This window comes from Apis laboriosa, unplaced genomic scaffold (assembly GCF_014066325.1).
Source record: "Apis laboriosa isolate Shangri-la unplaced genomic scaffold, ASM1406632v1 scaffold34_cov151, whole genome shotgun sequence".
NCBI classification, from domain to species: Eukaryota; Metazoa; Arthropoda; class Insecta; order Hymenoptera; family Apidae; genus Apis; species Apis laboriosa.
The window spans coordinates 8,648,680-8,661,312 of record NW_025222928.1 but is presented as its reverse complement, the minus strand read 5'-3'; the positions used below and the strand labels follow the sequence as shown (position 1 = coordinate 8,661,312).

Genomic DNA, 12,633 nt, shown 5'->3' with positions numbered 1-12,633 from the left:
CTTTCACTCATATTCTATCACGCTTTCGTAGTATACGTTAGAATATTTTAGTTTAGAAATCGATCCATCTTTGATAATTAGACGGATAATCTTTTCAGCATCCCTTAAATCTTCTTCTCTCTTCTGGTTTTTTCTTTTTGTCGATCAATTCGCTTTTAATGACATGCTAACACGTATCGTACTTTGCGATCTTATATTTTGTTTTTATCTACATTACGTGGAAGGAAATATTTGCGAATCATCCATGCGAAACAAACGTTTCGTTTGTACAAGAAATTGTGAAATTTCGAATATTAATTTGAATCGTATCGTCAATCAAATTCGATTAATTTATCAATCGTCGAAAATGAACAAATAGCGGTAAATTGCCGCCAATGGATATTGCGCACAGATATACCGACGGAACAAAGAACAAAGAATTTTAGAGATCGATTGTAATTTTCTTTGTACCGTTATTTTTCTCTCCACTATTTGTCTCACACTGGCCATTATTTTTCTTTTCATAAATTTATTTCTTTCTCTCAATGTTTATTTTCTTTTTTTTTTTTTTTAATATATAAATATATGCGCAATATTTTTATAGAAAAATATAAATTTTTCTATCCATTCGAATAACAAAATTTATATTTATGAAAACAATAATTTCAGTCATAGCATTAATAATACAGTAATTTTTCGAATATGATAAATATTTCCTTCATTTTATGTTCATTTTTTTAATAGAAATGCACTATTTATATCTTATTATATTTTTCACGATTCTGTCTAATCTGCATTCGGAATTGATTTTATTTTTCGTATTCATATTTTTTATATTCATTGATTATCGTAGTTAGTTACCTATATTATATTAGACAATCCATAAATATCAATACTTTTCACTAGGAAGATCAATTTCTACCAAATTAATATTACCAATGTTAAAAATGTAAAAGATATTTAATATTACACTTATTAGGAAAAATATAGAATATAAAAATTTTATAATTATAATTTTATTTTATATAAAAGAGAAAAAAATCTATTAACAATAACATATAAATTTAAAACATAAAAATTTAAACATATATATACATATATATAAAATTAATTATTATTAAAATATATGACAATCATTATTAAATTATATCAATGTTGCCTCATAATTTAGTTTATTATATTTAATTAACACCAACGAATCAAAATTAAATTTTTATCAAATTATCAATAATTTATAATTTTTATATTGTCTCATAAAACATTCGAATTTCAACATATATATATTTTTCATCTGTTTCGAATAAAACCATACAATCTATAATATTGCCTATATCGCATCATATATACGCACACAAACGAAAAGTGTATTTACATTTTAGTCATCGATAGAACGTCCCGTCAATCAGTTTTAAAATAAATACACATTCCTTCATATTTGCCTACGTACAATACAGATTCTTTGCATGTTCGAATATTATTTACACATTACGCAAATAAATAAATTTTATTCTTTGTCTTTATGAGTTAAAGTATAGTAAATTATTTCCTTTTACTCACTTTGACAATTAAATCGCACCGTCAATAATTAAATCGATATGTACAATTTCAATATATTTTCACATTCAATCTCATATTTCTATTACTTAAATATAAATGTGTAGTTAGATTTAAACATTGATTAACATTTTTCAATATTTTTCATTGTTCATGATTTTATAAGCACTTAGAAAATACGATTCGGAAAGAAGATCTCTCTTACAATATAAAAGTAATACGAATTGGAAAAAGTAAGGTTAAGTTGATCTGATCGCGTAAAATTTTACGAAAATTGACACATATTAAATACTAATATTTTTTTTTAATAAATAATAAGTTGATATATGTGAAATGTGGATTTCTCAATCAAAATCACACATTATTTCTATATCCATATATTTCGACAAAATGATTATATATATTTTTCAACGATTCTAAAATTTATAAATTCTTCAAAATGCTACACTTTTTTTAATTCCATAATATTTTATTTGCTAATAAGAAAATCTATGTATAAGAAAAAAAACATCAAAATTCTACGGCAGAAAGTCAAATTTTCATATATTTCGTATAGACCAACTTAATATATATATATACTTACATATCACATATATGTAGCATTCTCTCTGAAGAAAATAAAATTAAATTAAACGCGCGCGCACACACACAAATAAATCTTCACGTAGTTTGTCAATTTTCAATGATATTTTGCCAAGCATGATTTTTACGGCTTATAAGCCAAGGTTATGTTTTGATATGGTATTGAAAATGTATTGTTAGGTTAGGTTAATATCGGCGTTTGTAAGGTAGGATCACAGTATTAATGTGGGATGAAGGAACGATCGATCGATCGTTCCTGAGCGGATACAAAAGAAAGCTTGACGCATCCCGATAACCAATAAATGGCTACATCAACGCAGGTAACCGACGAACAGCCAGTGTACGCTCGGTGGGCTACTCGGACCTTTTCGTCCTTAGTAAGAAGGATATGTGGGATGTATTAAAGGAGTATCCTGCGGCTAGGATCAGACTAGAAGCCATTGCAGTGAAAAGATTGGAAAAATACAAGAGAGCTCCTCTCGAGAAAGGTAAGAATATATATATTGTTAATTTTATAACCTAACAAAATTATCCAAACAATTGATCGAACAATATTGTTTATCACGTCCATTAATTATAATAGAATCATTTGAAATTTGAATACTATGGTGGATAATCTGAATTCGATAATATAATAGGAATAAAATTAAATAATTAGTACTTACTGCATAGTTAAAACACATACTTTAAATCGATATCGTCACAATAGTTTTCGACTGAATGACACTGCGTTACTAACATTCCACAAGTTTCTCTAGTTACTTTCTAATTGGCTAAGAGCGGCGTGGATTTTTATCCACTCAAAATTGCGCGAAAATTGAAACATTGTATAATATACATTAATTGTTTCAATAATATCTATTAGAAATATAAAAAAATAAATTTATAAAATTAATTTAATATAAAATTAATCAAATAAAAAAAAATTGGAACATAAAAAAGTATTTAAAAAAATCTTTTATTTAAACATATTCAAATTGATTTAAATATAATGATATTGATTGGCAGAAAAGGAAATAATAAAAATTAAAAATTAACCGATTATATTGCTTCACATTTTAGCATATAAATATAACTTTAAACTCTATACAGTCCTGAATATCAGTACTGTTAAGAATATATATAGTGGCATCTATCAGTGATATTATTATGATTGAGTGATTTATGATCTCACAATTTGAAAATAATTGCTGAACTAATTAATACCGAAAGCATAAAAAGATTTTCGTGGTATTATAAAAGCATATTAATAAGATATTTTCAATGAAAATATTTTCGGTGAAAACCAATCAGTGTATTATATTTGCAAGAAATGAGTGTCCTGTCTACAAGTAGTTCAGTGTTATATGTACATATTTAATTCAATAAAATTCGTAAGTATAATTTTATAAATATTTTCCTATCTTTATTTAATAGTCTGAATTATTAATAACTATTTAAGACAGAACACAAATCGATAATTGTTTTATAAAACAAAAATTAAAAATTTTTTATATAAAAATAATTTTTTAAATCACAATAATAATGTTAATGTTAATCTAGAATTTTATAAAGTAGAGGTTAGAAAGGATCTCGCCACGAAGTCGAACAAAGAACGAACAAAAACATTAAATCCTATTCTCAAAAGAATCTTAATCTTACTGTGTATCGGTAACAAACGTGTCTAAACCATAAAACTTTAATTAATTAATCCATAAGTTGAAACAAAACAAATGCAACTCATCTTCCTATTCGCGGTTCTTTCGTGTTGTTCTTTCGCTGAAAGAAAGTTACTAACGGACTTTCGAACCGGAGAATCGTATCGTGTACACATACATGCATATGTACATGTATACGTATCTACTTCGAGGCAGTAAAGTGCAACACATATAGACACATATACGTGTATTGAAGCGCGTGCGCGTGCTCGACACTGCAGTGACTGCACAATGAGAAAGGCTGTGGCTTAATTAAAGAAGCTCGCGGTGGTGAAAATGAGAGGCGGTTAGACGTCATTGCCGAAGCGCAACTGGATCTGCAAAGCCTATTCTTGAACAAAGGACTCGAACACAAAACAAAGCGAATAAGCTTGAGACGAAATTTGAGAAAAAGAAAAAGAAAGATAAAAGAGAAAAGAGATCACACTCATGAATCAACTCGACATGGAATAATGAAGAATTCGTTCATATGTTTCAACTTTATTATATTTTGCCGCAATATGGATACCATTGTTTGAAACGTATAAATATAAAGTTATACATTGATTTGGAAAAAAATGTATCTTATGTGGATGTATATTACATTAATTTTCAATTTAACTTTACAAATTAAGTTTTTCGATAAATGCCTATGATAAGATTCGTTTATAAAAGTATGACGAAAAGTAATAATATTTCATAAATAAAAAATTTTAATTTCGTTTCATTTTTTTTATTTTTATCTCGTATTAACAATTTTTATAAAAAAAAAGAAAAATAAATAAATATAATTTTTACCGCAGAAATAAAACAGAACAGAATTTCTATAAAATTTATTCGAGCGGTATTAAAATTAAAACGCATTAATTCCAGTTACCTTAAATTGTAGGACACAGTTTTTATATTCAATTATTTTCATTAAAATTGGTATTACATGTTTGTATATTATGTTTCTCTTATGAAAAATTAATTAATATTAATTTTCTAACTAATGAATAATTGATTAAGAAAAAAACATTTTTTATAACATTTCTCAATTAAAAATAATGAATTTGATAAAATGATCTACGTCCTATAAGCAATTCCCTCAACACGAGAAGATTCTTAATTCAACTTCCATTACAAACAACATTGCTTCCCTGAAAACGAACTCGATACATCTGTCCTGACACATTTTACGACTACGATGCAAACTTGCAGCTGCAATGGGTCGATGTCAAAGCACGCCAGGACTCGTGGAGTCACGAGGTCGTATACCATTGGAGGAGATGTGGGTTTCGCCTGTGGATACAAAGTCCACTCACGCGTACTCGACCGGCCACTCGTTGTTCTCCCCCAGCCCGAGTCCTGTGACGTCGCGTGGTTTGGCCAGCACCAACGTCAACGTGAACAACGTTGCGAGAAGCATGGATAGTCCGATGAGTGCCACTAGCAGCGGCCACAGCAGCGAGGATCAAACCACCAGGGCACCGCAATCCGCCACACAGCCCTCCACCGGCAGGCAATCCACCCACTCTGGCAAGTATTTCATCTTGAACGCCACCGAGTGGAAATATACCGCCCTCCTTCTGAATTCTTCGACCTCGATTCTCTTTCTTCTCAGATCTTGAGATTGAACGAATTTTTTCCTTTGCAATTTAATGGATGTTAAATCACGAAAGAATCTTGCTCCCCAAGAATTGAACTGCTCTATGCATGATTTGATTGGCTCGTGTAAAAGACGACGATCGACAGGATTTGTAAAAACATGATATGAAACTTTGTACAAAAATGAATTGAGAATCTGTTATAACATTAGTTTTTTCGAAGATAAATGATGATATTAAAAATTATTAAAAATACATTTTATTTTATGCATATTTGTTTTGTTCAATTTAGATTTTTTTTGTCTATTTAAATCTTAATAATTTATCCATATATAAATGATAAAACACATTTTTTTATAAAAATTCATATCGATGTTTAATATATGATATTTTACGTAATGTAATAGACGAACTTGCGTAATTGAATAAGAAAATAAATGGCAAAACGCATAAAATACATATATAATGCAAGTAATATATTCCGAATATGATAATATCGAATCCCTGTCATAAAATGGTATTACTCATAAGTGATTAAAGGGTTATTGGCTCATACATTTTAATCGTAAACATTTACATTTCAAATAACACTGCTTTCCTCTTTAATGAAGCAACAGTTTCAATTTGAATTATTTTATTCCATAATGTATTATTTTTATTAAAAAACAAATTAATTTATATAAATTGAATATAATTTATAAAAATGAATATTAATATATAAATATTACATATATCAGTCAAAGTATACATATATATTATACTTTTAATTGATATATATTATATATAGAGTTAATTGACTGGTAATCTTCTAGGAATAACCTGCAACAGCATGACGCAATTAGTCGGCGAAGGTGCCACACCACTTTTAGGCACTAATGAAGCTTTATTAGCCGAAATTAAACGTCTTCGAGAACGTCTAGTTTGTTTGGAGTCTGAAAATGCTGCGATGAGTGCTAAATTGAATCAACAACAATGGGAAGTAGAAAATCGATTGGCCGAAATCGAGATGCAGATTTGCGGTGCTAGCTCGTCTTCCAGTTTAGAAGATAACAATGAAAGAAATCGAGAAAGTATCATTTAACAAGAAACAAGGCCGCGAGAGCGCGGCAAAACAAAAATAGGGCGAATACGACATTATTTGTCTGAAACTACGGATGATAGGTAAAGTACTTTGCTAAGTATGTGAATACATAAACGAATAATATTAAAATAATTATTTTGGAACGATTTTTCTGATCTTCTTTCATATGTATAAATTTTTTTTATAGATATACAGCAGATGATCGAGAAGAATTTGAAGAAGCTAGAATCTCTGGAAGATCTAGTGATACAAAATCAATAGGTAGCCTCAGTCAACATTTCTTTGAAAGTGACGAAGACGAGAAATATTATGGTACTTGTAATGGTTATGTTTCTCAGCCTGGCAGTAAATCAAACTTATTGCTATGCAGTGAATGTGATCAGAAAACTCGTACCTGCACATACAGACCACAAACACCTGGTTCTTATAGTAGTAGATACGTCGAGGAACGTTTTGACGAGCGACTTCAAGAACCAGGAACTTCTCGCACATACAAAAGCCCAATCCATACATCTTCTCCTCGGTTAGTATATCATGATCAAGATTATAGTGGTCAATCATCTTCACCTAGATCAATTTATCGTGATCAAGAATATCAAACTCGAAGAGGTTGGTCAAAGAAATATGAACAAGAATTTGATCGAAGAGAGTATGAAGACAGAGAATTAAAGCAGGATGATGACAGTCCTGTTTGTGAAGTTTGTCATGGAAATGGTCATATTGTTCAATGTGAACATTGCGATTTTTCTAGCGAAGGTGATTTAATATGTTTCCGATGCCAGAGTGATGAAGGTTCATCAAATGGTCAAAGTTGTCCTCGTTGTGAGAAAAATGAAAGAATACTATCAAGTAGATCGCAAAGAGGAACATCATCCAGCGATGAAGGAAAATACCCAGTAGATGCTGTAGTAAAAATACAAGTTAATGATCATATGATTGATGTAGATTCAGATGAGACACCTGAAAGTGACTTATCAAGTAGTCATCATCATCAAAGGAGTACAATGGAACGATTAGATACTATTGTTGAGGCAAAAGGAGACACTGCCAGTGAAAATGACGAGGAAAATGGGGGTACAAAGTTAAATGGAACTAGTAGTGCAAGATATCTCAATTATATGATTGTACTGTTTCTGTAAATAACATGGTTATGGTAGCTGCAGTTGAGCTATGGATTATGTTGGTAAATGGAGAGTGTTGTTTTGTTGAAGCTATCAATTAAAAAATAATTTTTAATCTTCATTATAAACTATTATAATACATTTCTTATTAAAAATATAATAGTGTTATGCTATATTGGATTTATAAACTAAAATTATATAATACAAATCTAATATTTCCTTCACTAATGTTAGACTAGTAATGAGATTATAAATAATACAAGTAACAAATATTGATAAATATTTCTCAAAAAATTTTTTTATAATGCAATAAAAATTAATTGAAACATTTTCAAAATAAATAAATAAAAACCAAGGAAACATTAGATTGGAACATTTTACACTTTCTTACACTCTATTGTACTATTTCAAGTTCTCATATTATGTGTAAAATTTCTAAACGATTTATACCAAAAATTTTGGAAATCAACTTACTAATATTCAACAACGATACTCTTCATCTAAGTCGAAGCATTTTCAAAAGTATAACTTCGATGCACGAAAAAATCTATTGATTTTAACGTGTCATAACTTTTCAAAATGTTCCGTACACAGATTGCTTGACATCGAAATTTGTTGCCGTATGATATTTTCGGCGCCGTAGCTCAACTTGCATGTAAATAAACTGCCAAAGGAACATTCATCCGTATATCGTAGGGCCGTATAGGTTAATAGATAACTCGTAATGTTTAAAATGCTATATGAGAGAATGAGAAAGAAAGAAAGATTCGAACGAAAGAGTGAAGAGAAGAAAGAGAGAGTGAAAGAGGGAGAGATATTATATTACGTTCGACACGCGCAGTGTTGCCATGAGCTGAGATCCGTAATGCAACGATCGACACGATTCCATGCGCGACTTTTAGAATAGGTTTGTGCAGAAATCGTGTTTATTTTAATTTATTGTTATTTTTATTGTTTCTTTTTCTTAAATTTTCTTATTAAAATTATATTAAATTTGATGTTTACTTAAAAAAGTTTAATCATAGGAGAGATTTGATAATTAAATGAAAAAGAAATAGTTTGTCTATTATATATTATTTACCACGTGCAATTATTAAAACAAATTGGATATATTAATTACAAATATATGGATTATATTTGCTTTGTAAGTATTTCAAAATATTTTAATTATCAACAGAGATTTGTACACAAACCTGACTAACTCATGTTCGGGACCAACTAAAGCCACCATCTGCATGATTGCTTCCGATTTCTGCTTTCATTTCCGCTCATTATTTTTCATATATTGTTTTCAATATTTATATACGGAATACGAGAGTAGTATAAACGATTTCCATATGCATCTCGCTTATTGTAAAATTATTTTCATTTTAATGAATATTAAGTTAATTGCTTCCAATTAATAGAAGAAGTTTAGTACAAAAATAGTGCTAAAATTTTTCATAAAATAATTTACACGATGAAATTGAATCTTACTAATACACAGTCTCATTTTCTTACACATTTTTCCTTTCAATATACCCAAATAGATAAAGACTACGGACGTGAATATAGTACTTACATATATATTTCGACCAGAATAAAAACATTCATAACGAGTCATATTATCATAATTGAGCTTTGAAAGTTCAATTCAGATGAATGATGATATAGAATTCTTTGTCCTCGGATTAACGAACTATTATTCTTCGAGGACCTCAACGGGACCGAATTTTTCCAGGTATGAAGAATCGAAATGGGATCACAACTTCCCTCTCCTTTTTCCCTCACTTTTGACATAGATTTCATCGATAAAATTTGTTTAATTATTGCTAATGCAATTTCAACTATGTACTTTCTTTAAGAAAATAGAATTATTAAAATATTTAGAATTTTACAAATTTCTAGTCACGATTTTTGAAAATATGAATATTCGAAAACTAAAACTCTTATTGATATATATATTTTTTTCTTTTTTTTTAAGAATTATTTTTCATTATTAATATTTATACATGACATAGATACTCATTAAATATTACAAATATTTAGTTGCGGGGGAAATGAACAGACTCGACTGTTTATATTATAGAAAAAAAAAATAAAGATGAAAGCAGAATAAATCCTTTGAACTACAAAATACGAAACGATTTATAATAAGAATAGCGACTTTTTTAGTATTTATAAATCATTGAATAGATTTTAATAGTTAAATACATTTTTTTAACGTTCACTTTCCACTTTGTAAGTAAACCGCACATAATATCGCTTGGAACGAAAAAAAAAGAAAAAACATTTCGATTTAACGAACGAAACCTGTAATTTCTAAAGACAGAAAAAAGAAAAGGAGGCAGAGAGAAAAAAAAATGCGCAGAGTATAATGCATAAGTTATCTAGTTATCTTCGAATAGAAGAACGTATTTCAAGCGAAAGATTTTGCGGGATTCTAGACTTATATCATCTGTATGATATTCACAGCGATAGATATTATCAAGAATAGATCGCAAAGTCTAAGGAAATAATTAGTAAGATATATCGATATCCAATAACCTAACCTTATCTTGAAGCAAAAATGTAATAACTCGAAGGGATAAAAAAATTATATCAAAAATATAAAAACATTAAAATTTTCAAGTTGTGTGCAGAATATGTTGAAAATTGAATGAGATTTTCTTTGTTTCCATTATTATTAATTCACTTTTTACGAAAAATATTTACTCTCCATCACCATAATAGAATTATTTTTATCTTTACGACTCGTTCTATATTCGTCGTATAATTGACTTTTCTGGCAAGTGAAACAACAAACAATAATATTTATATATATACATATTATCGAGTTAATCCATATTTGCGACGAGGTATACGAGGTGTACTATTCTACTGCCACATTTTAAAACTAGAAAAAACTTTGAAATCATTGAATAACCTAGTCCTATATACATTATCGCAAGATACATCACGCATAGAGAAAACACACTGGAACGACTAATCTCTCTTTCTCTCTTCATTTTATAAAGTTTTATACGTGATAGCATTTATTCCTGATCAAGTATTGATTTATTCGCATGACGCGCAACGCTGTAGTATCCATTTTGATTGTGGGTGCAATTCGAGATATACAGGAGCATGATTTACTGTGACTGTAATAAAATGGAGAGAGAATACACGGTCGCATTCGAATAAGGAAAGGAGTGCGTTTAATCAGCCTTACTTATACAATTATTATCTACATTATTATTATAATAAATTTATAAGCATGATTTGTGTACGTATATGTATGTCGGCGTACTTTTAATTACAGCCTTGAGAGAATGCTGTGGACAACGATAATCTCCGAGCAACGCATGGCTTAGTATTGTATGTTTTCGTATAATTATCGTTGTTACAATATGTTTCGTTTCATTTTCGTTGCCTCGACACTCATAACATTTATAAATGTAAAAATTCTAGGCTATTTAAATGGCTGTGATACGTGTACGTTCATAATTAATTATTATTATTATTATTATTTAATAAATAACTAAATACTTTACATTAATATAATTTATTTTATTATCGTTTATATCATTTATTTATTTATCGTAATGTGCATCTCAACGGAAGATGTTTTTTTCTTTTTTTTTTTTTATTTTATCATTTAGCCTGTTGCTCTGAGCCTTCTTATTTCATAATGTAAAATATTTCCGAATCACAGCATTGAAACTGCTGATGAACAATTTATGAACTTATCCAATATTATAAGCCTTCCGATATCTTATCATATATACGAATATCGTTTCAGAGATACTAGATTTGTAATTAGATATTTTAGGCCCCCATCTTAATAAAAGTGTCTTATTATGCAAAAAAAAAAAAAAAAATTTAAAATCGTATTAACGTAGCTCTTCATTTAATATTACGCATCATTTACAAAGACGTATTTATTACTTTCTACATTTCTTATAAAATTATCGTTTATTCATTGATTGCCGTCAAATTAAAAGCAATGTATTTTGAAGAGAGTGAAAAAAAAAAAAAAAGACGACACACGAATAAAAATAAATTGAATAGAAATATATATAACCAGGATGGTGCGGTGAAAAAAAAAAAAAAAAAAAAAAAAGATGTAGTGTCTCTGAAACTTTTGACGCGTGCCAGGAGTAAATTCGACGATTCGCGATATTCGGGTTCGCTCCTGCTCGCCATAGTTTTTATTCGATTTTGAGAAATTCGAATTTACACGATCGATAGAAATATAATTCTTCGAGAACGATCTTCGCGACTAAATAAATCTAGTCCTCACGACTGTTTGCATGATATTGATTTTATTGAGATGTTTATCGGTGTTAAAAAGCGGGAAAAAACTGAGATGTGTTGCCGCTTGCAAGGGGCGCCCCCGCGTTTATTCAACACGACTCGTGGGGGGATACGACTCGTGAAAGTTTGTTGAAATAAGTCATATCGATCTTCGATCTTCGGTCGATCGATTCCCGTTATAGCCATTCGAATTAATATCTTGTGCATGGAAACCAACCCTAATTCACCTAATTCATATTCTTGTCTAATTATATATATATAATATATATATATATTATATATAAATTATAAATATATATAAATTATATTTATATAATGTGATGTTTAATTTCATTTATTATTATTATTATTATTATTATTATTATTATTAATATTATTATTATTATTATTAAACAAGAGATTTAAACAAGAATATGCATGTGTTATAAATCGACGATTCGTATTATAGTTCAATTGTTGTTGCTCGCGAGAATTTCTCTAATCATTTTGTGGATCATTATCTCAATACGATAAAGAAGTTGATTGCCATAAGATTCACAGATTGTCTTCCTTCCATTTTCCTACGGATTGTTCTCCTTCAAAAACGAAGATGAATCTTGATCGATGTTTACCTTATCTTTATGGTTGAATAATGAAAATTTTCATTTGGATTGTGCGTGTTTTGTATTGTTCAATCGATAATAATTATCACGTTCTTATTAGAGAATTTAAGAGGATAAATTTTATTACATATTGATTCGATGATGATTAATTGTTAAATGTTAATATTCACGAGATTA

At 28.9% G+C, this 12,633-nt stretch overlaps 2 protein-coding genes across 2 annotated transcripts in view; both read left to right on the top strand.

The window, feature by feature from the left end:
* LOC122714662 (cyclic nucleotide-gated cation channel alpha-3) overlaps positions 1–6,767 on the top strand; it is a 128,367-nt gene extending 121,600 nt beyond the window's left edge. Inside the window, exons 13-16 of the mRNA XM_043936195.1 lie at positions 2,436–2,603; positions 4,992–5,309; positions 6,190–6,538; positions 6,646–6,767. Of these exons, the coding sequence (XP_043792130.1) occupies positions 2,436–2,603; positions 4,992–5,309; positions 6,190–6,458 (755 nt within the window). The 3' untranslated portion in view covers positions 6,459–6,538; positions 6,646–6,767. The remainder of the gene's footprint in view (positions 1–2,435; positions 2,604–4,991; positions 5,310–6,189; positions 6,539–6,645) is intronic.
* On the top strand, positions 6,532–7,803 carry LOC122715209. The gene is made up of 2 exons (XM_043937193.1): positions 6,532–6,538; positions 6,657–7,803. The coding sequence occupies exons 1-2, from the start codon at positions 6,532–6,534 to the stop codon at positions 7,595–7,597; spliced, it is 948 nt and encodes a 315-aa protein (XP_043793128.1). The 3' UTR covers positions 7,598–7,803.
* The last annotated feature ends 4,830 nt before the right edge of the window (positions 7,804–12,633 follow it).